Source organism: Protopterus annectens, chromosome 11.part0 (genome assembly GCF_019279795.1).
Source record: "Protopterus annectens isolate FY-2018-M chromosome 11.part0, PAN1.0, whole genome shotgun sequence".
Classification (NCBI taxonomy): domain Eukaryota; kingdom Metazoa; phylum Chordata; order Ceratodontiformes; family Protopteridae; genus Protopterus; species Protopterus annectens.
Window position 1 is genome coordinate 1156261149 of NC_056745.1, and position 26426 is coordinate 1156287574.

Sequence of the window (26426 nt, forward strand, 5' to 3'; positions counted from 1 at the left end):
TATGCAGGGTTTCCCCAAAGGAGTAGTCCTCAGGCGGTGAGGTTGATGGAATTGATTCCTCAACATCAGAATCCTCATAAGGGGGTAAAGAGTATCCTAGGTCTGAGGATGAATCAGAAGAGATGGACACCTGGTCGGATGAGTCAGTCTGCATCCTGTCTATGCCTTTTATCAGGAGGGGGATGGGACCCCTAATCAGAGTAATTAGGTCTTCGGCCATTTTGAGCATTTGTTTCGTAGGCATGGAGGCCTATCCTGGAGAATGCTGTATTGGTTTCTTTGACTTTAAAGGAGGCTTAGACTTTGATGAGGGTTTAATGCTTAACTGAGTAGGTCTGAAGACACCCTCTGTAGCTGTGGGTTGCTCAGCTACTCCGGATCCCTCTGAAAGGTTAGTCTCGGTAGGCTGAATATCTTGTGCGCCCGAAGGCCCAGCCATCTTCACGTGGGAGTCAGAGGCAGCTTGTGGTTCTTCAGAAGCGGTCGTCAGGGGCTGCAAAGGCGCCTCGCTGAAAATCGGAGAACCGGTGACTGGCCTAGAAGAGGCTTCGTCATCAGTTTTGGGCCTCGGATGTCTATCCTTGTCTTTGCACATTTTGTGTACTCCGGTCATCTGAAGTTCCGACGGCATGGTATAATTGAATTTTCTACCAAAATAATGTCGGGCAAAATCAAACCAACGTTTAATAGTGCGCTTGTTAAACCTAGCACAAAACTGACAACCGGTAACGTCGTGGTCAGGGCCTAGGCATGGGATACAATAGGAATGGAAATCCTTATGAGGTATTTGCTTCCCACAAGAAATACAGTTATTAACTTTTACTGACATCGGTCTGAGGCAAGAAAAAGTTACCCCAACGGGGTACTTAGCTTTGTAGAAGACTTCGGTTCTGGATCCGGAATGAAAATCTCAGGAGACAGCCAACCGGCACTTGCGAACTGCTTTTGCTTCAGGCAGCGCGCGGCAAGAAAGACTGAAGAAAATGGTGTAGGCTACATCTTATATACCCCTGTCGCACTGACGTCAGGGAGGAGACGACAGTAACCGACGCCGGACCAAGACTTTGGAACTCTGACCGACTGCGGGACTACCTGATGGCAGGATAACCCAAGTGCAATGACTGCAGCAGTGTAACACGATGAACATCTTATCTTCAAAACTGCAAACTACCAAATCGACTAGCAGAGAGTATGAGCTCCACTCTAAATGAGCAGTTAATAATTGAACAGGGAAGGATTGCTCAGGACCCAGTTACTGCAGGATGCACCAATACAATACTCCTAAAACCTTGGAAGAAAAGGGAACATAGCCGAGACAATAGGGGAATGAGTTTGGTAAGTACAACTTGCACTTGTGTTTCAAATGCAATATCTATAAATATTCTCAGATTACATGACTGAGGTATAAAATGGAAAACATTCAGGTATGACTGCAAGAATACTGGCAATAATGCAACAGATAGCCATTACAAGTCAGTACATTGGTTACCATTGTTGAACCACAGCACTCGGTTCTTCAGTTTACAACATACTTTGGGTTCCTTCACTGCAGAATTTGAATGCCCTTCCTTTGCCTACATGGGTTTTCAACAGGGAAATCTGGTTTCTTCCCACATCCCAAAGACATGTTATTAGGCTAAAGGACAAGCCTCTAAACTAACCAAATATGGGTAGGTTTGTGCATGTCCTGCAATTCCCTGCTGTCCCATCCATATCTAGTTCTCTGCCTTGCACCAGTTGAATGTCAAGACAGGCTCAAGATCCCCTGTACAACTGAATGAATAAAGGTCATGCAATATTTACAAAATAGGGCAGTCAAAAACACTAAGAAAAAGCAATTGGTGGAAATGTCAAAGCTTAAAAATAGAAGTCTTCAAGCAAATACAAAACAAAAAGACTGTTAAACTGGTAGAAGGGGAGAAAGTCATATTCCCGAGCAAGAAATAAAGAATGGAAAATATCATTTTTGGCACCTCTGCAGATAAAACAGTCAAAGTGGTTCAAGTCTAAGGATAAAACTTGCCTTAACTTACCAGAAATATCAAACCAAGATGCAAAACTTACTACCAACACTGGTTGGTTTTCAGCTCTATCCTCCAAACATTATACACAGTTTCCAATGAATACAATCTTCGATGTACCACAACATTGCAAATCAAGCTTTAGATACAATATTTGCAGACAGGGCAAAATATAATACATCTCTGATTTTTGCTAACACTTGAACAGAACTAAAGGCCTGAAAAAAATATCTGTTTAAAGCATACTTGTAATATCCAAACTGTGCATAATATCATAAACTAGGTCACTCACCTAGCATTTCTCTCAAAAACAGGTGCAAAAACTTCAAAAAAGTTATCCTTTGCTTCACTTTTCGATGGTATAGAATTGTCAAATGTTGGATCCACACTGTCAAAGGCTCGTCGCTTCACAGGGTCAGATAAAATTTCATTAGCTACAAAATTAAAACAATTTTCATTCACCATGACAGCTTAATTTTGGTCTACAACTTGCAATACTTTCCATTACATTTGAGGCAACATAGTTTAAATGACAACTTTTACGGTTAAGCTATACACAATTATTGCACACACACACACGCATTTTACACACATATATATATATATATATATATAAAACAGATTCACACAAACAAAAACAGATTCACACAAACATTTACACATGTATATTTTATATATATATATATATATATATATATATATATATATATATATATTACGGATCTATTTTAAACAGATTGAAAAACATTTATGTTGACATGCATAATGAGAAATCAATATGCACCAACAGAGACATACTCTTGGTGTATGCAAAACTTGAAAAAAACACACAATGAAACCTTTTCTTTTTTTTTCCGGAAGGGCAAGCCCACCTGCACCCCCTGCTAATTATACATTCTAACTCCAAAACAGCACAATCCTTGGGGAAAAGATACATTTCCCTACCCAGGGATTGTCAATCTTGCATGCCCATCAACCATCTGTTTAAGTCGAACAAACTGTGTTGATTAAACAGATGTCCAAGTACCATTCAGCACAGTTACAAAGACCTATATGCATCTCTATTTATATACATATATGTATAAATTTATACCTCTCTTTCTATGTGTGTATGTATCAACTATTTATATACATCTATCTATATATCTACATCTTTCTCATATAGGTTTATAATCTCCAACAATATACGGTCCCCTGCATTTTGTCAAATGCAATTTCTTTGACAAATGCAGGGGTTGTGGTTTAATGTAGATGGTACAGACAGCCAAGCAGTGGAAATGTTGATGGTATGTAATGTAATGTTGAGACAAATAGGTGGGGTTGGAGAGGTGTGCGTTTGTGCGTGTGTATGTGAGTTAGTGTTAGGGTCGGGGACGAGTGAAGGACAGGTGTTGGATGTTTGTGTATTTAGGGTCTGGGTTAGGTTGGGAGATACAGTGTCGTTTGTGAACGTTTAGTGCATCTTGTATAGTGGCATTGTTATGGGAAGGATTTTATGAAGATGAGGTGTAGAGTAAGGGTTGAGGGAAGGGGCAGTGCTAGGGTTAGCACACGTTACTAAACGCTAACCTTATGGCTGCCCCTTCCCTCAACCCTAACCCTGCACCTTACCTTCATAAAAATCTTCCCGTAACACTGCCTCCATTCAGACGAATTTCAGGCTAGTATTATCGGGGTTTTAGTGCCAATATCAGAAGACGAAATAGTTTTCCTTTCTTATTATTTAATTTGATATTTTTTGTTTTTGGTATTGTGTATGTTCAAACTTACTTTAATGTGGAATTGAAAGCACTTAGAAATATTACTTTGATCATACACAACACAACCATACAGAGAGAGAGAGAGAGACAGAAGCACAATACCTAACCATGCATATTATTTTATATATATATATATATAAAATATATTATTATATATATATATAAAATGTATACACACACATCCATATATATCCATGCATTTCTTTTTTCTGTATGTACACATACACATTTATATATATGGTACATCTACCAATGGCCAAATAGTCTGTCGAAGAGGAAGAAAAAAGCTTGCATGTGTGATTGAAAAATCAGCTGATCTCACAAGCAGGCTTTCCATGTGTGTGCGAGACTGCAGTATAGTGGTGTGTGTGGAATGTGCCCTTTCCCCACTGTAGTGTGATCTGAAAGTTAGTACATATAATTTGCAGGAGGTGTGAGGTGTATGGGTGGGGGGACGACGTTGCTCCCCGTACAAAAAAAAATACTGCTATGTTTTTGTATGTGTGTGTGTGGTTTTTGTTTTATTTTTTTTTTTTGCATGGCTAGCGATCGAGCATTTGTGCTGAATCATTTGTAATTCAACACTGATTTCTCAGTGTCTTTTGCACATGTGTTACTTGTGTGTGTGTGTGTGTGTGTGTGTGTGTGTGTGTGTGTGTCTGTGTGTGTGTGTATACATATACATATATGCATACACGTATATATAGATATATATATATTAGTATCCACAGTGGTGGTGCTGAGGTAGTGTTGTCGCCTCACAGTAAGACGCTGACCGGTTCGACTCTCAGCTAGAGCATCTTCTGCGTGGAGCCATGCGTGAATGGGCGTACCTTTGTTGAAGGTTGTGCGTTAGGGCTGGCAACTCAGCATGTAAAAATCAACTGCCAATCATTAGCGGACCGGAGTTCCGCTGTGGCGACCCCTAACCGGGAAAAGCCGAAAGACACAACAAAGATATATAATAGTACATATAATCTATATACACACATTTATGTATGTGTACATATGCACAAGCTAGCAACACGTACACAAGCACATGTATAGTAAAAAAATCAGATGACTAAAGATTTTTATACTGTTTTTATCATGGAGAATAAACACTGCCTTAGCATTTAAGTATGCTAATTTTCATCTTCAGTTTTATTCATGTGCTTAAACTACCCACACTACAAATTAAAAACAGACATTAAATAGTACTAGTATAGATCAGTAATGGCTAAAAATTGTAGTAAGATGTATTAAAGACGTTAACAGACACCTCCGTGGAGCAGCAAAATAAAACCCTGCTCAGCTTGTATGCTACACAGTCTAAGGTGTATGTACTGACCGACTGTGTTGGGAATGAGAGTGAGGGAAAATGGGGGACAGAGATTATGAAAAATATGGTGTCTCTAGCCAAGAAGCTTCCTATTCACAAATCACAAAACTGGAAACTGAAAAGTCAGAGGATATAGATGTTGGGACTATATAAATTAGAAGTATTAATGGATTTTTTTTCATGAGGAGTCTTGCAAAAGTATAGTATAATGAAAATGATAGAAGACATGAGACCCAGACTCTTGAGGTATTGCTGAGACAGTAGTTAAAATAAAAAATGCAGGTGTAGATATAAATACAGATCTACTTTTTTTCAGTGGAAAAACAGCTCTTTGAACTGAAGTACCCCAGAGACAACCCAGGGAAACAACCATGAGAGAATTTGTCAGGAAAGGTATCTGTACATTCCAGAATCCAATTTGTGTAGAAGATTCCGGGCACTTTGAAAATAATACTCTGTAAAGAATGGCAAGTCTCGAAAAATACTCTGCAAAGAAAGGCAAATCACCTAAATAAGGATGAATGTGAATACCTTGCAGACTTGGTCATCATGAGAGCCAGACATTTTGTATATACTGTTATTGCAGTAGATAGACTAAAGGCTACTGCAGACTGATACTATTCTCCAGAGTCACAGAACCCTTAGAAACATCTGCCATATGGATCTGGGAATATGACTATATGCATCTCAGAATCCAAGGTTTCCATAAAACTCAAAAAGAAATAAAAGATAATTACAATTTGGTATGAAAGGCAATTTGAATAAAATTCTCCTAAAAGGGGGAGAGAGAGATCTTCAAGCATCCCAAGACAGTATATGCTCCATCACAGGACGGTAAAGAAGAGTTAAGTCTGGCAAATGAGGGGGAATCCCTCAAAAGGGAGGGAAGAGAATCCCACTACCAAAAGTAACCTTGATGGATTTAGGGTTTGCCAGGGTGGGGGGTCTTGTTAGTCTATCCTTAATTTTGGGGAGGATCCACTACTTCTTGGAAACTCCTTGCTATAGTTTTTTAAACATTTACTTGCCAACATCTAGATGGGATGGCTTATCTTGCCTTAAAAGAAGGTAGTAGGAGGAAGTATATGCCCTTCTCTTCACTGTTGCAGTATTCTTTACATAAGGTATTCAATGCAGGTAGCCCAACATCTGGCCAGTATACCATGGCCTTACCAATATATAGATGTTTTCACACATACGCTCCACGCACAAGACATACAGCATAAAGGTGACTAACGACATATGCACCTCAGAACTGAAAAGCCCCAGTAGGAGGATGTGCATCCAGAAGGAGAAAGAGAAATAATTCAGGACAGGAAAGCAGAGGGAATAGAGCAAATCAGGAGGAGGAGGACGGAGCAGGGCATCAACTATTCAGGTAAGATTTTATTGTCCTTCCATACCACTGTTGCAGTATTCTTTACTAAACGGAGAGTTCAAAAGATAAAGAGGAAACCTATGAGGAGGAATGTCCAGAGAAGCCCTCAAGAAAACCATGCAGGATAGTTCTGGCAAAGCCAGCTCTTGCCCTGGAAAAAGACATCTAATTTGTAATCCTTAGTAAAGGTATGGCGAGGAGTCCCAAGGATGGAATTAGTATTCAGCACTTTGAAAAAGCACCAGAGAAAGCAACAGCTCTAGTAGAATGAGCCTTTACAGATGCAGAAGAAACTTACCACGAAATAAATAACAAAAAGAAATGGCCTTGGAGGTCCAGGAGGATATGGTTAGCTTAGAAACAACAGAAATTAGAAATCTGGGATGAAAGGAAACAAAAAAGTTGTTCAAATTTGTGAATGGCCTTAGTCTTATCCTAATAATATCGGAGCTGTCTGTGCAAATCCAAAGTGTGAAGAACCGTCTCACCAGCAGACTGCAGAGAAGGAAAAAAGGAGGGCAAATTAATAGACTGATTAAGAGGCACCTCATTAACCTCCTTGGGTGTAAAAGAAGGATTAGCATGAAGGGACACCAAGTCCCTATGAAAAAAACTCAAAGGAGGAACAGCCATAACAGCCTGGAGTTCAGAGACTCTTAGCTCTTTAGTAAGGGCCAAAAGAAGAGTTCAAGTACAATGTTGCAAGGAAGCTGAAGATACAATAGGAACCGGAGTAAATATTTCAAGCACAAAATTTAAGTCCCAGGAAGGTGGAATAGGCTTCATGTGAAGCTTGACATGATGGACGCCCTTAAGAAATTGTTTGACCTCAAACCTAGAGGAAATAGGAGGAGTCAAAGGCAGACAAACAGAAATAGTTGCAAGGTGAGCTTTAACTGAAAAATATGCTAACCGACCATGGAGCAATTCTAACAAGAAAGAAAGTACAGTTTTGTACCTACCATAAATGTAGATGTTCGAGTGTATACACTGCTGCAGTCAATACACTTGGGTTATCCTGCTGTCAGGTGGTTCCCCAGTCGGCCAGAGTTCCAAAGTCTTGGTCCAGCGTCAGTTGCTGTCGCCTCCTCCCTGACATCAGTGCGACAGGGGTATACAAGATGCAGCCAACGCCATTTTCTTCAGTTTTTCTTGCCCCAGATGTCAGGTGCCCCCAGAAAGGTAGGCAATTCAAATTGCTAATAAAACATGCATAAGAAAAGCAATCAACAACTTTCAGTTACCAGCAAATACTCCCCATAGGTAGTAAAGGGTAGAAGACATAGGTACGTACCAGCAAGTAAGAGGGGAAGGAGGGAGGGTAATCTGGACTGCAGCAGTGTATACACTCGAACATCTGCATTTATGGTAGGTACAAAACTGTACTATGTTCATCGTGTTACACTGCTGCAGTCATTACACTTGGGTAGAATCCCAAAGCTGAAGTAGGGTAGCTGGTTCTATAAGGCATTAGGGGTGGCTATAAGGCCCTGCAGCACTGCAGTGGTGAAGCCAGCTCTGGATTTAGAGTATAGAGGCAGATGGTAATGCTTGGTGAAGGTATGTACAATTTGCTGCTTCCAAAATATCCTTGCTAGGTACTCCTCTGAGGTAGGCAGTTGAAGTGGCTGTTGCCCTGGTGGAGTGAGATCTAGTGCTGTTAGGTACAGGTTTCCCATAGTGTGTACAGCAGAAACATATACAATGTCCTATCCATTTTGAAATAGTCGGTTTTGAAATGGCTTTTCCCTGTGCTCCTGCAGCATATGCTACCAATAATTGCTCAGATTTTCTGAAAGCTTTGGTTTTGTCCAAGTAGAAGTGCAACTGCCTGTGTATGTCCAGAGAATGCAGTAGTCTCTTCCCTTTACTCTGTGGTTTTGGATAAAAAGTTGGCAAGTGAATAGTTTGGTTTAGAGCCACACTTGATACCACCTTTGGCATAAATGTAGGGTTAGTTCTTAAAGACACCCTGTCTTGGTGGAAAATGAGGAAAGGTTCCACTGCCATTAATGCCTGTAATTCTGAAACTCTTCGCGCTGATGTTATTGCCAGGAACAGAGCAGTTTTCCAAGAGATATATTTTAAATCTGCTGTGTTAGCTGGCTCAAAAGGAGGTAAAGTTAATTTTTCCAACACAAAGTTGAGGTCCCAAGTTGGAGTATGTGCTCTATGGGGTGGTCTTATGTTTTTAGCCCCTCTGAGGTACTGTTCCAGCAAAGGATTAGAGAAAATTGATGGATCTGTGTTGTAATGAGCAGAGATGGCAGAGGCGTGGATCTTGATGGATGAAAAGGAGAGGCTTTTGTCCAGCATCTCAGTTAAATACTGTAGTATCTGAGGAATGTTTGGGACAAGAGGGTCAATGCTGTGAGCCTGGTTCCAGGCACAGAATCTCTTCCATTTATCTGAATAGGCTTTCCTGGTACTAAGCCTTCTGGCCTCCAGAATGACATCCATAACAGCTTTGGAGAGAGGCATTGCTTGCTTGACTAAGGAATCTTCCATGCAGCTAGGTTTAAAGTCTTTAGCTGGCTGTAAAGTATCTGATTGTTGTGCTGAGTCAGCAGATGTGGGATTTGAGGCAAAATCCAGGGTGGTCCTTGTGCTAAGTTCTTTAAGATTGGGTACCAGTGCTGGTGTGGCCAGTCTGGTGCAATCAGGATCATCTTTGGCTCTTCTTGCCTGGCTTTTATGAGTACCTTTGGAAGGAGAGGTAGTGGTGGGAAAGCATATACTTGTAGGTTTTTCCAGCTGAATGAGAGGGCATCCACTTTCCATGCTTGTGGATGGTAACTCCTTGTGCAGAATTTCTGTAGCTGGCAGTTCATTGGGGACGCAAACAGATCTATGTCTGGGCTCCACCATTTCTGTGTGATCATTCTGAATATTTGTGGATTCAATTCCCATTCGTGGGGATCCATGATGTTTCTGCTTAAGTTGTCTGCCAGTGTGTTTTTTCTCTCCTGGCAGGAATTGTGCTTGCAGATTAACTTGATAGTTTAGAGCTGTGTTCTACAAGGTCATGGCTTGTCTGCAGAGGGGGTAGGAGTGAGTACCCCCTTGCTTGTTTATGTACCACATAACTGTAGTGTTGTCTGTCTTTAGTAGTAATTCTCCTGGATGCAGCAGGTCCTTGAAAGCTATAAGGACATTTTGTACAGCTAGCATCTCTTTTTGATTGATCTGAAGATGCCTTTGTTCTGCGGGCCACTTGCCCTGAATACATTTTCCTGCCATGTGTGCTCCCCAGGCGTAATCCGATGCATCTGTTGTCAGTGTTTCCCTGGCTGTGGGTTGAGTAAAAGGCTGTCCCTTGTTGAGGTGACAAGCTTGAGACCACCATCGAAACTCCTGTTAAAGGCAAGGAATTAGTGGTATAACTGTTTCCAAACTTTGACAGTGTTGAGACCAGACACTCTTTAGGTACCATTGTAGTTTCCTCATATGCAGTCTGGCATATGGAATTAGTAGTATGCAAGATGCCATGTAACCCAAGGCCTGCAGAATTTTTCTTGCAGGGAGTTGGGTTCTTGTTGCCATCAACTGAAAGTATTGAGTCAATTGTCCTTGCTTGTCTGGCATAAGATAAGCCATCTGGGCCGTTGTGCTCAAGCTGGCACCCAGGAATATTATCTCTTGTGAGGGCACTAGTTTTGATTTCTTTTCGTTACTGTGTACCCTAGGCAACTTAACTTTTTTACAAACGCCAGATGCTTTAGAAGAATGTCCTTGCTCTCTGCTTGAATCAGGCAGTCGTCCAGGTATGGATAAATTTGAATTTCTTTCTGTCTGCAAAATGCAATTACTGGTGCCAGGCACTTTGTGAAGACCCTGGGCGCAGTAGATAAGCCAAAGGGCAGTGCAAGAGAATTGATAGTGCATTGAACCAGCTATGAATCTGAGGTATCTTCTGCAGTTTTGTCTGATAGGGACATGCAGGTATGCCTCCTTGAGGTCCAAGGTCACGAGCCAAGCTTTCTAGCCCAGCATGGGAAGAAGCTGCTGTAGTGTCAACATTTTGAATTTCGGAACATCCAGGTAAGTGTTTAGAGAAGAAAGATCCAGAATGGGCCTCCAGGCTTTGTCCTTTCTGGGAACCAGAAAGAGTCTTGAGTAAAATCCTTGTCCTTGGTCCTGTGGTGGTACATTTTGAACAGCTGTCATGTCCATGAGTGCTGTAATTAGTTTTTGAGCCTCTGCCCATTGATTTGGTGGCAGATTTGGCATTCCTTTTAACCTTGGCAGAGTGCGAAAGTGGAACCTGTAACCTTGAGATACAATGTTGAGAACCCATTTGTCTTTGGTGATCATATGCCAATTGTGATAGAAAAGTGCCAGTTTTCCTCCCAAGGGGGCTGCCAAGAGAGAGCTGTTTGGCAGCTGTAGTGGGAAATCATTGGGGCTGTTTTTTATATGGTTGGGGCCTGTCTTCCCCTTCTTTCTGGCTTGATGCCCCCATTGTCGAGGCCTGTAAGGACCTTGTGGTTGACCTCTACCTCTTGGACGTCTGTATCTGCCCCTTTCAGGTATGTCTGTAACTGGAAAGGACCAATTCTTTGTTGGCCAATTTCTGCTAAATAGAGGAGGCTGAACCTGTAAGAAAACCTTCACCGTTTGCATATATTTTGCCTTATCCTCCATTTTCTTTAATACCTCTTCTGCCTTAACTCCAAATAACACATCCTGCTGCAAAGGTGCATCCAATAATTTTGCTTTAACATGATCTGGTAACGCATGTTCTTTACACCAACCATGTCTTCTAATGACAGAGCCTGTAAATGCTGCTCTACAGGAGGCCTCTAAAGAATCAAAGCCACATTGCAAAGTACGTTTTCCCACTTGTTCAGCTGCATGCAATAAATCCTGCATTTCCTTAAAATTAGGAGGATCTGAATCTGGAAGCATTTTTTGTTTCAACGGAGACATCAAAAATAGCTGATATTTTAGCACGTGAAACTGGCAATTTAAGGCTCTCATTGCTAAAGTTGCAGACTTACATACTTTCTTCCCCCATCTGTCTAATGCTCTGGAATCTCTGTCAGAGGGAACTGGATTCTTTGCTGATGAGGCCTTAACCCCTTTGGGTCCCTGAGAAATAGTTTCAGGGTCAGCAACAGGGCTTTTATAATGAAATTTATGTGAGTCAGGGACTCTGTAGTATCTATCAGGCTTAACTGGGGCTGGAGGTAAAGAATCAGGATTTAAGCTTGATTCAGTATACACATCATCCACAATAACTAACACTGGCGGAAGAGCAAGGGGTCTGTGTTGAGGTAAATAAAAGGAAGTCTCTGAGCCTTTTCTTGGACTCAGAGTAATCCTGGCCTCCCCAATGGAAATGCTCCCTCATGGTATGTAAGGTTTCCCCAAAGGAGTAGCCCTCAGGTGGAGAGGCTGATGGAATTCATTCCTCAACATCAGAATCCTCATAAGGGGGTAAAGAATATCCTAGGTCTGAGGATGAATCTGAAGAGATGGACACCTGGTCGGATGAGTCATAGTCTGCATCCTGTGTAGGCCTTTTATCAGAAGGGGGATGGGACCCCCTGATCAGAGTGATTAGGTCTTCGGCCATTTTGAGCATTTGTTTCTTTGGCATGGAGGCCTGTCCTGGAGAATGCTGTATTTGTTTCTTTGTTTTTAAAGGAGGTTTAGACTTAGCAGAGGGTTTAATGCTTATCCGAGTAGGTCTGAAAACACCCTCTGAAGCTGCGGGTTGTTCAGCTACTCCGGATCCCTCTGAAGGATTAGTTTCGGTATGCTGAAAAACCTGTGCGTCCGAATGCCCAGCCATCTCCACGTGAGAGTCTGAGGTAGCCTGTGGTTCTGCAGAAGTGGTCGTCAGGGGCTGTGAAGGCGCCTCGCTGAAAACCGGAAAACCTGCGACTGGCCTAGAAGAGGCTTCGTCGTCAGTTTTGGGCCTCGGATGCCTATCCTTGTCTTTGCGCTTTTTATGTATTCCAGTCGTCGGAAGTTCCGATGGCATGGTGTAATTGAATTTTCTGCCAAAATAATGTCGGGCAAAATCAAACCAATGTTTAATAGTGCGCTTGTTAAACCTAGCACAAAACCGACAACCAGTGATGTCGTGGTCTGGGCCTAGGCATGGGATACAGTAGGAATTGAAATCCTTATGAGGTATTTGCTTCCCACAAGAAATACAGTTATTAACTTTTACTGACATCGGTCTGAGGCAAGAAAAAAGTTTCCCCAACGGGGTACTTAGCTTTGTAGAAGACTTCGGTTCTGGATTTGGAATGAAAATCTCAGGAGTCGGCCGACTGGCACTTGCGAACTGCTTTTGCTTCGGGCACCGCGCAGCAAGAAAGACTGAAGAAAATGGCGTTGGCTGCATCTTATATACCCCTGTCGCAGTGACGTCAGGGAGGAGGCGACAGCAACTGACGCCGGACCAAGACTTTGGAACTCAGGCCGACTGGGGAACCACCTGACGGCAGGATAACCCAAGTGTAATGACTGCAGCAGTGTAACACGATGAACATCCATTGGATCCCCAAAGAAAATGTGTTTTGTTTACGAGAAAAGGCACCAGACAGAAAATCTCTTCCATTTGGACAAATGATTTCCTGACCTCCTGCAGAATCCTAAGCACATCTTCAGGAAAAAAAAAAGTGCCTAAAAAGAATCAAAATCCTATCATCCACAGCATCAGTTGAAGAGTGGACACGCAAGGATGGATTAGACACACCCTTTTCTTGTGTGAAAAGGTCCACGCTGTGGAATGACCAGGGGTAGTCACCACAAGTTAAGTAAAGGGGGAGCCAATGCCATCTGGGCCAAAAGGGGGTCACCAACAAGATTTGGGGGGGTCTTACTTGATCATGAGTAGGACCCTCAGAATCAGAATAAGAGGAGGGAAAGTGCAGAGAAACATCTCTCTCCAAGGAATAGACAGTGCAAACAACTTCAAAGCCACAGGACTTGGGACTCTGGCACAGAGAACAGAAAGTTGTCTATTCAAAGCAGAGGCAAAAAGGATCTATCTGTGGAGTTCCCCACCTGTGGACAATGTCCAAAAACACATCTCTGTAAATCTTCTATTTGTGAGCCTATGTACTAGACCTGCTCAAAGAGTCTGCCACTATACTTTGCTCTAAAGGAATGCAGACAGCCTAAAGAGTCACTCGATACCGGACAGCTGGATCCCTGACCTGAACAACAAGTCTGCAAAGAAGTCAGGACCACTATCCCCTCTTGGTTGTTGATATACCACATCACTGTGGTATTGTCTGTAAAAATTTTGAGAGGCCCTGGAAGAAAGGGAATAAAAAGCCTGAAGATCAAAAAGGAGAGCTCTCATCTACTTCATGTTGATATGATCTGACCTCTGATGAGGAGGCCAGAGACCCTTGACCTTGAGGGAAACATAGGAAGCTTCCCACTCCTTGTTCAATGCATCCAAAAATAACTCCTGAGATGGGACTGTGGGTTGAAAAGGAAGTCCTGGGTTGACGGAAAGCTGATGACTCCACTACCGAAGCTTGAGTTTGTGACATGGAAGGAAAGAAAGTACAGTTGTGTACACTTACCATAAATGTAGATGTTAAGAGTGTATTCACTGTTGCAGTCATTACATTTGGGTAATCCTGCTGGCAGGTTGCCCTCAGCCGGCCTAAATCCCGAAGTTTTGGGTCCTGCGTCGGCTGCTGTCGCCCCTTCCCTGACGTCAGGGGTATAAAAGATGCGTCCAGTGCCATTTTCTTTAGTTTTTCTTGCCCCAGATGTCAGGTGCCCCCTAAAAGGGAAGCCAAAATTTATATTTATATATATATATATAAATACACACACACATATATATATATATATATATATATATATATATATATATATATATATAAATACATGCACCAATATAAACTTTACCTTCATCTACTTGCAAATACACCACATAGGTTGTATAAATCAGAGAAGGAAAGAAAGGTTCCATCAGAAGAAAGGGGGATGGCGGGTGGGTAACCTGGACTGCAACAGTGAATACACTTGAACATCTACATTTATGGTAAGTGTACACAACCGTACTATGTTCTTCGTGTTTCACTGTTGCAGTCATTACATTTGGGTAGAGTCCCAAAGCTAAGGTTGGGAGGCGGGAGCTAAACAGCATTAGGAGCGGCTATGAGGCCCTGCAGTACTGCAGAGGCAAAGCCTGCCCTGGATTTAGAGTAGAATCGCAGATGATAGTGCTTTGTAAATGTGTGCACTGAACTCCAAGTAGCAGCCTCTAAAATGTCCTTGGTAGGTACACCTCTGAGAAAGGCTGCTGAAGTGGCTGCAGCTCTGGTTGAGTGTGGCCTAATGCCCTTAGGTACTGGCTTGCCATGGTGTATATAGCAGAAACGAATGCAGTGGCCTATCCACCTAGAAATAGTCTGCTTTGAGATAGCCTTTCCTTGTGATGCTGCAGCATATGCCACTAGTAATTGCTCTGTCTTTCTGAAAACTTTGGTTCTGTCCAAGTAGAATCTAAGCTGTCTGTGTACGTCCAAAGAATGCAGAATTCTCTCCCCCATGTTCTGTGGATTTGGGTAAAAGGTTGGCGGGTGAATGGTTTGGTTGAGAGCCACACTCGACACCATCTTAGGCATAAATGTTGTGTTTGTTCTCAGAGAGACCCTGTCTGGATAAAAAATGATAAAAGGTTCCACAGCCATGAGTGCCTGTAGCTCTGAAACTCTTCTTGCAGAAGTTATTGCTAGGAGCACAGCTGTTTTCCAAGATAGAAACTTTATATCATCAGAAGCCGCTGATTCAAAAGGAGGCAGGGTGAGTTTTTCCAAGACAGAGTTGAGGTCCCATGCAGGCATTGGTGATCTCTTTGGGAGTCTTAAATTTTTGGCTCCTCTGAGGTACTGCTTTAATAAGGGATGAGAAAAGATTGGTGGCTCTACACTGTAATGAGCCGAAATGGCAGAGGCATGAATTTTAATAGATGAAAACGATAAGCCTTTGTCCAGCACCTCAGTTAAGTATTGCAAAATCTGAGGAATATTTGGTACAGCTGTATCAGTTCCTTGTGCCTGGTTCCAAGCACAGAATCTCTTCCATTTTCCAGCATAAGATTTTCTAGTACTAGGCCTTCTGGCTTCCAAAATGACATCCATCACAGCTTTACTGAGACGTGTGTTTTTTATGACTACATTATTAGCCATGCTGTCAGGTTTAAAGTTATGAGTTGGCTGTGTAGGATCTGACTGTTTTGCTGGGACAGTAGCTGAGGTATTTGAGGTAAGGTCCAAGCTGGGCATTGAGACAAGCTCCTTAGAATTGGGTATCAATGCTGGCAGGGCCAGTCTGGGGCAATTGGTATCATCTTTGGCTTCTCCTGTCTGACCTTTAGGAGTACCTTGGGGAGGAGAGGCAGAGGGGTAAATGCATATACTGATAGGGCGTCCACTTTCTATGCTTGTCTATGATAAATCCTTGTGCAGAATCTTTTTAGTTGGTAGTTGTTAGGGGAGGCAAATAGGTATATGTCCGGGCATCCCCATTTTCTTGTTATGCTGAAGACTTGTGGGTCTAGGTGCCACTCGTGGGGATCCATGAGGTTTCTGCTTAGTTCGTCTGCCAGAGTACTTTTCCTTCCTGGCAGGAATTGTGTCTGCATACGTACTTGTTAAGTCAATGCTGTGTCCCACAAAGTCATGGCTAGTCTGCAAAGGGGGTAAGAATGTGTGCCCCCTTGCTTGTTTATATACCACCATGGTGCTGTCTGTCTTTATCAGTAATTGTCCTGGATGAAGTAGGCCCTTGAAGGCTGTCAGGGCATTTTGAACTGCTAGAATCTCTTTTTGATTGATATGTAGATGCATTTGGTTTGAGGTCCATGTGCCCTGAATGCATCTTCCTGCCATGTGGGCCCCGCAGGCATAATCTGATGCATCCGTTGTTAGTGTCTGCCTGGCTGGGGGTAATGTGAATGGCTGGTCCCTTGTTTTGGTGACAAGCCTTTGCCCACCATCGAAACTCCTGTTGCAGGCAGGGAATGAGAGTAATCATAGTCTCCAGGCTGTGGCAATGTTGAGTCCAAACACTTTTTAGGTACCACTGAAGTTTCCTCATATGCAGTCTTGCATACGGAATTAGTAGGATGCAGGATGCCATGAAGCCCAAAGCCTGCAGAATTTTTCTTGCAGATAACTGGGCCTTTGTTGCCAACATTTTGAAATAGGTAGTCAGTTGCCTTTATTTGTCTGGCGTGAGATAAGCCATCTGGGCAGTTGTATTTAAGCTTGCACCCAGGAATATTATCTCTTGAGAGGGTACTAGTTTTGATTTCTTTTCGTTGACTGTGTACCCTAGGTATGTTAGAAGTCTTTTCACAAATGCCAGATGCTGTAGAAGAATGTCCTTGTTCTCTGCTTGAATTAGACAGTCGTCCAAGTAAGAATATATTTGTATTCCTCTTTGTCTGCAGAATGCAATTACTGGTGCCAGGCACTTTGTAAAGACCCTGGGCGCAGTAGATAAGCCAAAGGGCAGTACAGAGAATTGGTAATGCATTGAGCCAGCCTTGAATCTGAGGTATCTTCTGCATCTTTGTCTGATTGAGACATGCAGGTATGCCTCTTTTAGGTCTAAAGTCACAAGCCAAGCGGTTCTTGCCCAGCATGGGCAGAAGCTGATGCAAGGTCAACATCTTGAATTTTGGTATATCCAGGAATGCGTTTAAAACAGATAGGGGTAGAAGCTCCCCATTGCTTTGAGCGGTATGAACCTTGCGCCTGGGATCTGCCTCTAGGGCGTCTGGATCTGCCCCCTTTGAGGTCTGTCTGACACAGGAAAGGACCAATTCTTTGTTGGCCAGTGTCTGCTAAACCTAGCTGGCTGTACTTGTAAGAAATCTTTAACCGTTTGCATAGATTTAGCTTTGTCCTCAATTTTCTTTAACACTTCTTCTGCCTTAACACCAAAGTATCATGCTGTAAAGGTGCATCTAATAATTTGACTTTAACATGATCAGGCAGGTTTTGTTCCTTTAACCAAGCATGCCTCCTAATTACAGAACCTGTAACTGCGGCCCTGCAGGAGGCCTCTAAAGAATCAAATCCACATTGTTCAGCTGCATGCAATAAATCCTGCATTTCCTTGTTTTCTGCACATTCAGAGTTTAACAACATTTTCTGTTTAAGCAATGCCATGACATGTTGCTGATATTTGAGCATATGAAACTGACAGTTTAAGCCTCTTATAGCCAAGATAGCAGATTTGTAAACCTTTTTCTCCCCATCTATCCAGTGCCCTAAATCACCGTCAGAGGGGCTAGGGTTTTTTGCAGCGGAAGCCTCAACTCCTTTGGAACCCTGAGAAATAGTTCCTGGGTCTGCAGCAGGGTTTTTAAAAAGGAATTTATGAGAGTCAGGAACCCTGTAATATCTGTCAGGCTTAACAGGAGCTGGAGGTAAGGAGTCAGGGGTAAGACTAGACTCCGAAAACACAACATCTACAATGTCTAACACAGGTGGGATGGCTAGTGGCTTGTGTTGAGGTAGTAAAAGGAAATCCCAGAGCCTCTTTTTTAGATTCTGAAAAATCTTGGCTCTCCCAGTGGAAATGTTCCCTCATGGTACATAAAGTTTCCCCAAAAGAATAGTCCTCAGGAGGAGAAGCTGAAGGTATAGATTCTTCAGATTCAGAATCCTCATAGGGGGGAATAGAATATTCCTGATCAGTAGAGGAATCAGAAGAAAGGGAAACCTGATCAGAAGATTCATAGTCAGTCTCTTGTCTAGGCCTCTTGTCAGGAGGGGGATGGGAACCCCTGATCAAGGTAATCAAGTCTTCGGCCATTTTGAGCATCTGTTTTTTGGGCATAGAGGCCTGACCACGTGGCTCTTGAGTTTGTTTCTTTGCTTTGGAAGGTTCTTTAGTCTTTGCCTGTGAAGCTGAAGTCGGTTTGATGTAAAGATGTTTAGGTCTGAATAAACCCTCAGAAGCCGGTGCCTGCTCAGCGGCTCCGGACCCATCTGAAGGGGTAATATCCGAGGCTCCAATACCTTGAGTTTCCAGCGGCGTGGCCGACTCCACGTGTGAGTCAGTAGCGGCCTGTGACTCACAAGTAGTGGGCGTTAGGGGCTGCGAAAGCGCCTCACTGAGAACCGGCAACTGGCTTAGGAGAAGCTTCGTCGGTTTTGGGGCCATGGCTGTCTATCTCTTTCCTTTTCTTTCCGTTTCTTGTGAACTCCGGTAGTCAGATGGCTATCCGATGACATTTCTGGACAATTAAACTGGCGTCCAAAATAGTTTAAAGCAAAATCATACAGATGCTTAATAGTGCGTTGGTTAAATCTAGCACAAAACCGACAACCAGAAACATTGTGATCAGGGCCTAGGCAAGGAATACAGTAAGAATGAAAATCCTTATGAGGTATTTGCTTCCCACAAGAAATACAATTATTAACTTTTTCTGACATTTATTTTATTATTTATTTATTTTTTTTTTTACATTTGTTGACAAGGGTTGGTCCGACTGGATACATGTCCATTTTCAGCGGAGGCCCGGGGAGAAAAGCTCCAACAGAGTTACAATGACAGATAGTTACAAAATAGAGTTTAAGATGAACAAAAATGAAAAAGAAAAAAGCAATTTACATACCATCATAAACTACCATGCTCTAGCAAATGCAGAATACTACAGTTCATTATACTGTACATTAATAACATGCTTAGCAAAGTCATTAGGACAAATTATAGCTTAGAGTTTGGCTAACATACATTGTTCTTTTGAGGTTAGATATCCCCTCTCTAGGTTGTTCTTTTTGGGATTGGATAATACTAAGAACTAGTATGGGCTTGGTTTACTGCAAAGAGCTAGTCTGGGTTTGTGCAAAGACAAAGCCAATGTGACTTATAATGGAGTTTTAGACTCTTTTTGAATTGAACTAGTGAAGTTATAAGCATGAGGTTGTTGGGGAGGGAGTTCCATATTTTTCCAGTGGTATTGGCAAACAGAGCGTCACCACCTAGGTTGTAAGATTTAATTGTTTGGACAAGGAGTCTATTTGCTGAGCGAAGGCAACTTAGATTGGTGTAAGGAATTATTATATTTTTTAGAGCAGGGGTGTTCTCAGGTTGTTAATGATTTTAAATGCTTCTATGAGTTGGTACAGCTGGAGAAGATTTGGAAGTTCTATCCAGCCAAGTTTTTTCAGGTTAATACAATGGTGTGTTCTGTAGGGCAAGCCAGTTACTAATCTGGCAATATGATTATAACAAGATGAGAGTTTGTTTAGGTCAGATTTGTTAAGGTTAGTAAGCACAGGAGAGGCATAAAGTAGTGTAGAGAGAAGGTGTGAGTGGGCAGTGGCTGCTCTGGCAGTTGGAGTTAGGAAGGTTTTTATCCTGTATAAGGACCCAAGTTTCTTGTTTACTGACTTAATGGTTTGGTTGATATGCATATCAAATCTAAGTTTATTGTCAGTGTTTACTCCTAGTAGCTTTGCATAGGTGTCAGGGGAGATAATGGTCCCATTGTTGGATTGTATAGTAAAGTGTGTGGTAGGTGGTTTACTAGTTGGGTAGAAGAGAAGTAGTTTGGTTTTATTTGGGTTTAAGATCAGGTGATGGGTCAGCGAGCCAGTTTTCGACTGTTGTAAAACTGTGCTGGGTTGTAGTTAGTAGGTTTTCTAGACAGGCATTGGAACATATTAGAGTTGAGTCATCTGCATACTGTATACAGGTGGTTTCAGGGATAACTGTATGGAGGTAATTTATGAAGACTGAAAAGAGAAGAGGTCCTAATATGGAGCCTTGAGGAACTCCTATGGTATTTGGTAGCAGGCAAGAGTGCTTGTTCTGCCACAGTACTGCTTGTTGTCTGCCAGTGAGGTAGGCTTGAAACCAGTAAAGAGCTGGATTTTCTAGATGCAGGGTTACCAGAGTGTGGAGAAGTAGCAGTTGGGTTACCATGTTGAAGGCTTTCGACAGGTCCAGGAAGAGAGCAGAGAATATTTTTTTGTTATTCCGGTTAAGGTTTATTTTTTCGGTAAAAGAGAGGAGGGCAGTGGTCATACTGTGATGGGGTCTAAATCCATGTTGAGAGTCTGTTAGTAGTTTGTTCTGGGTGAGATAGGACATTAGTTGGTTATGCACACACTTTTCCATAATTTTGGCAAGTGGTGATAGTATGGCTATTGGTCTGTAGTTTGATAGTTCTGTGGATGTGCTGCCTTTATGGAGTGGTATAAAGTAGGATATTTTCCATATTGAGGGGACTGTGGCCTCGGTTATGGTTCTGTTAATTAAGATCGAGATAGGGTAGGCTATGACATCTGCAGCTATTTGCAGATATTCGTCTGGGAGAAGATCAGCAGAAAGGGTGGTTGGCTTTAGCTTTTTCAATAGGGATCTGATAAGGGATGTGGACACAGGTTGGAGGTTAAAAGAGAGTAGCATTTTTTGATGTGGAGGAGGGAGGAGATAGTTGGTTAGCTAAGGACTGAATGGTTTAGGTGAAGAAAGTATTAAAGGTATTTGCTACTTCTTCTTGGCTCTTATCAGATAATGTTCCTGGGGTAGAAGTGGTGGATTTGCCTGGTTGGAGAAGTTTATTTAAGCCTGCCCAGAACTTTTGAGGGTTATTTTGGTGTTTATGTTGCAGATGGTAAAAGTAGTTTTTCTTGTCTAGTGCGATGGCTTTTTTAGTCTCGTTTCTTAGTTGTTGGAATTTAATGCGATCTAGGGGTAACTTGGTAGTACGCCATTTGTCCCATGCTTTATCTCTAATTGTTATTTTAGATTTGGACTCTGTTGTTAGCCAGGGTGCTAGTTGTGTTTTAATTCTGGGTGACCGTTTTGGAGCATGAGAGTCAAGTATGGTAAGGAATGTGTTATTAAAGAATGACACTGCCTCATCTAGGGGAAGGTACTTTAGCTTTGACTAGTTACAGGATTTGAGTTCCATGTGAAATTTTGTTGGGTCAAAGTTTTTCTTGGTTCTGATGGACCTATAGATAGGCAAACTAGCGCAGACAGTTTTGTCTTTCATAATGTATGTGATCAGGTGATCACTAAGATCATTGGGGAGAGTCCCAGGCATATACTTATGGGGGTGTCTCTGTTGGTGAGTATCCAGTCAAGTATACTCTCTTTTTGGTTAGAATTTCCTAGTCTGGTGGTAGAGGATATGATCTGTGAGAATCCATGGAGGTTTATAGAAATGGGGTTGGACTGTGCGGAACACTGGTTCCAGTCAATATTAACATCGTCCAGGACAATAGTTTCTTGAGGGTAGTTGTTAGCTATCCAATTTAGAATGATCTCTAAATGTTTCTGAATTATTCCCAGGGGGGATATAGATCACAATTAGATTTATGCTTTTTTGATTGTTTAGTTGTAGTTTTAGAGCTAGTATTTCAGCATTGGAGACCTGGGGTGATTGCTTGGGATTAGTTATGATGTTAAGTGTGCTATTGTACAAGACAGCTATCCCACTTCCCCTTTTCTTTATGCGATCAACCCTGAGTATATTGAACCCGGGTGGCAAGATCTCATTATCTTTGGTTGATGGCCTAAGCCAGGTTTCTGATACATACATTATGTCAGGGAGGTAGGTTGCTAGCACAGCATGCAAGTTATGTACCGTGTTGTTTAGGCTTCTTATGTTTAAGTGGCAAATTAGAAGGGAGTTAGCCAGTCTGTGGGAGAGTGGAGGTCTGGTAGAGTCTGGAGTTGAGGTTGGGCCTGGATTAGGATGGATGTCTCCATCTTTGGTTATGTTTTTTCTTAGATAAGCTAGTAGTCTCAGGACTTTAATTAGTAGTTTTAGACCATATTTGGATTTTGGGGTTGTTTGGTACAATTTATTAAGATACAGGTTGTTGGAATTTGTAGTTTTTGTGGTTGTATAGTAGGGGGAGAATTCAGCAATAGGTGGAGGTGAGGGGGTACTGGTTTGGTATTTTGGATAGTGAAAGCCTAAAAATGGCAAATGTTCATAGCTAGTTAGGAAGTATGGTATAATTATGAGCAGTAGGATGAGGGGGAGGATTTTACAAGTTGGCTTTGACATGGTGTATGGGATGGTATTTTTTGTCCAAGGATGAGGGTGAAATACTTTGGAGGAGTGGTAGTGGTTAATCTTTAAAGTGGTGGGAGGGGGAGGGAGATGGTAGAGAGGAAGCTATGTAGGTTGGAAAGGAAGTGGGGGTGCGGCTTGGTAGCTATAAATGTGGAAGTAGTGGGGGCGGGTGGGATATGGGGGCAGGGTGGGGCACGTAGCGAGCCCGAGCGAAGCGGAGCGGGGCTAAACCTGCCTCGGACTTTCCAGGGCCCGTGAATACAGTGAGTAAACTGAATGAAGTGTGTGCATAGAGGAACCTGTTTTTATCAGTTTGGTTGTTTAAGCCCCAGACTATACCCTGCCTCTTTTGTTCATGCAGGCTACAATTTCTGCTGGTATTATCCAAGGGAGTAGATTTATTTGGTTATGACTATGGGGTTTACTGCTGTGTTAGTGAACCCAGTATTTTGGCTTTAACTGAGATAAATATAGGTTTATTTATGCTTAATTACAGGACTTATTAACCTTGGTCGAGCTTTATGGTGGTAGTGGGACTATGGAGTTGACCTTGTCCGTGCGTTCGCACCAAGTGAGGCGACCTTCCCTTAAAGCAGGATTTATATCGGTCTGGAGCAAGAAAAAAAAAGTTTCCCCAACGGGGTACTTCGCTTTATTGAAGACTTCGGATCTGAAAATCGAACACGAAAATCTCAGGAGTCGGCCGACCGGCACTTAAAAACTGCTTCTACTTCGGGCACCGCACAGCAAGAAAGACTAAAGAAAATGGCGTCTGCTGCATCTTTTATACCCCTGACGACCTGACATCAGGGAAGGGGCGAAAGTAGCCTTCACAACCCAAGACTTTGGAATTCAGGCTGGCTGAGGGCAACCTGCCAGCAGGATTACCCAAATGTAATGACTGCAACAGTGAAACACGAAGAACATCTACGCAATCCAGTGGATGACAGACTAGAAAAGCCCCACTGACTTTATGAATCACTACAGTTTTCTCATATGGAGTCTGGCTACAGGGAGCACAGGAATGGAGGAGGCCATGAATCCTAGAACCCTGAGAAATCCCTGGCTGTGAGTGAAGACAGAAAAAGAGGAGATTAAAAAAGGTGACTTGGATGGAGGCAGGGATGTCAGCATAGGAATGGTCTCAATCCTGCAACCCAGAAAAACATGATCCTGGGAAGGAAAGTACAGTTGTGTACACTTACCATAAATTTAGATGTTAGAGTGTATTCACTGTTGCAGTCATTACATTTGGGTTATCTGCTTGCAGGTAGCCCTCACTCGGCCTGATTAAAGTCTTGGGTCCTGCGTCGGTTGCTGTCCCTTTCTTCCATGATGTAAGGCCGTCAGTGGTATAAAACATGCACCTGATTCCATTACATCAGTTTTTCTTGCCCCAGATGTCAGGTGCCACCCTAGTGGGAAGCAATTAAAACTATAAATACAAGGATATACCTCCAACAAAAAAGCAAATACACCAAAAAGCTTTTTGAGCATAGTAAGGGAGAGTAGAGGTATAACAAAAAGAAGAAAGGGGGCTGGAGGGAGGGTAACCAGGACTGCAACAGTGAATACATTCGAACATCTACATTTATGGTAAGTGTACACAACTGTACTATGTTCTTAGTGTTTCACTGTTGCAGTCATTACATTTGGGTAGATTCCCAAAGCTAAGGTTGGGAGGAGGAATTTAAACAGAATTAGGAGCAGTTATAAGGCCCTGCAAGACTGCAGTGGCAAAGCCAGCTGTGGTTTTAGAGAAAATTGGCAAATGATCATGCTTGGTGAAAGTATGTACAGAACTCCATGTAGCAGCTTCTAGGAAGTCCCTTGTAGGGACGCCCCTGAGAAAGGCTGTAGAGGTAGATGCAGCCCTGGTTGAATGGGGTCTGATGCCCTGTGTGATAGGTTTTCCATTGTGTTTATAGCAGAAATGAATGCAGTGGCCTATCCATTTTGAAATGGTTTGCTTGGAAATAGTGTTCCCCTCTGTCCCTGCAGCAAATGCCACCAGCGGTTGTTCAGATTTCCTTTGTGGTTTAGTCCTATCCAAGTAGGATCTAAGTTGTCTGTGCACATCTAACGAGTGCAGAATCCGTTCCCCTTTGTTCTGTGGGTTAGGAAAGAAGGTAGGCAAATGAATGAACTGATTAAGAGCCACACTGGATACCACCTTGGGCATGAAGGAGGGATTAGTTCTGAGAAACACCCTGTCCGCATGAAAGATGATGAAGGGCTCTACTGCTATAAGGGCCTGTAATTCAGATACCCTTCTTGCAGAAGTAACTGTTAAAAGGAAAGCTGTTTTCCAGGGAAGGAATTTAAATCTGCAGTAGCAGCTGGCTCGAAAGGAGGAAGAGTGAGTTTCTCCAAGACGAAGTTAAGGTCCCAGGCAGGAGTAAGAGCTCTCCTGGGTGGACTTAAATTTTTGGCCCCTCTGAGGAACTGCTTGAGCAGTGGGTGAGAGAAGAGGGGAGGGCTCTGTGCTACAATGAGCTGAAATGGCTGAGGCATGAATTTTGATGGAGGAAAAGGACAAGCCCTTATGAAGCCTCTCAGTCAAATATTGTAGAATCTGAGGTAAATTGGGCACTGCTGCACTCCTCCCTTGAGATTGGTTCCAGGCACAAAATATTTTCCATTTTGCAGCAAAAGATTTTTTAGTACTAGGCCTCCTTGCCTCTAAAATAATATCCATCACCGATTTACTGAGGATTGGTAAAGGATTGATTAGGTAATTAGCCAGGCTGCTAGGTTTAGGGTTTGCAGCTGAGGGTGCAGAATCTGGTTCTCATAAGACAACAGGGAAGGAGTCTGAAGCAGGTGCCATGGGGTCAAGCGTGACACACTGTGCAGGAGGGGGTACACCAGTGTTGGCGTGGTCAGTCTGGTGCAATTAAAATCATCCTTGGCTTGTCCTGTTTGATCTTTATTAATACCTTGGAGAGCACAGGCAGAGGAGGAAAGGCATAAACTGATAGGTTTTTCCAGCTGAAGGACAGAGCATCCACTTTCCAAGCTAGGTTGTGGGGAATCCTTGTGCAAAATTTGTCCAATTGATGGTTCTGGGGGAGGCAAACAGATCTATATCTGGGTTCCCCCATTTGCTTGTCAACATGTTGAAAATCCTTGGTTCCAGTTTCCACTCGTGTGGTTCCATGAGGTTTCTGCTTAGTCCATCTGCCAGTGTATTTAGTTTTCCTGGCAGGAATTGAGCTTGTAGATTCACTTGGTAGCTCAAGGCTGTGTTCCACAATGCCATGGCTAGTCTGCAGAGGAGGTAAGAATGTGTACCCCCCTGCTTGTTTATGTACCACATGACAGTGGTGTTGCCCGTCTTTACCATTAGTTGTCCTGGAAGAATGTGGTCCTTGAAGGCTGTACAGCTAACATTTCCTTTTGATTTATGTGCAAGTACATTTGACTTGGGTTCCATTTAACCTGAATGCACTTCCCTGCCAAGTGGGAAACCCATGCATAATCTGATGCGTCTGTTGTTAAGGTTTGGGCGGCAGGGGTAGTGTGAATGGTAGTCCCCTGTTTTGGTGGTAGGCTTCTGCCCACCACAGGAACTCTAGGTTTAGGCAAGGTATGATAGGAATCATTGCTTCTACACCCTGTGAATGTTGACACCATAAGCTTTTGAGATACCATTGTAGTTTCCTCATATGCAGCCTTGCACACGGAATTAGAAGAATGCAGGAGGCCATGAACCCAAAGGCTTGCAGTATTTGCCTTGCAGACAAATGTTTTTTGTGGCCACTTGTTTGAAGTAGGTTGTCAAATGAATCCATTTCTCTGACGTGAGGAAAGCCATCTGGGAAGTTGTATTCAAGCTTGCTCCCAGGAATATAATTTGTTGACAGGGTACCAGGTGTGATTTCTTTTCGTTTATGGTGTACCCCAG

At 42.7% G+C, this 26426-nt stretch overlaps 1 protein-coding gene across 1 annotated transcript in view; it reads right to left on the reverse strand.

Annotated features, from left to right (window-relative positions):
- Window positions 1-26426, reverse strand: part of DNAJC2 (DnaJ heat shock protein family (Hsp40) member C2) — a 1234748-nt gene that overhangs the window by 996459 nt on the left and 211863 nt on the right. Inside the window, exons 7-8 of the mRNA XM_044088515.1 lie at window positions 17718-17723; window positions 2314-2455 (exon numbers count right to left, since the gene is read on the reverse strand). Coding sequence (XP_043944450.1) covers window positions 2314-2455; window positions 17718-17723 — 148 coding nt within the window. The remainder of the gene's footprint in view (window positions 1-2313; window positions 2456-17717; window positions 17724-26426) is intronic.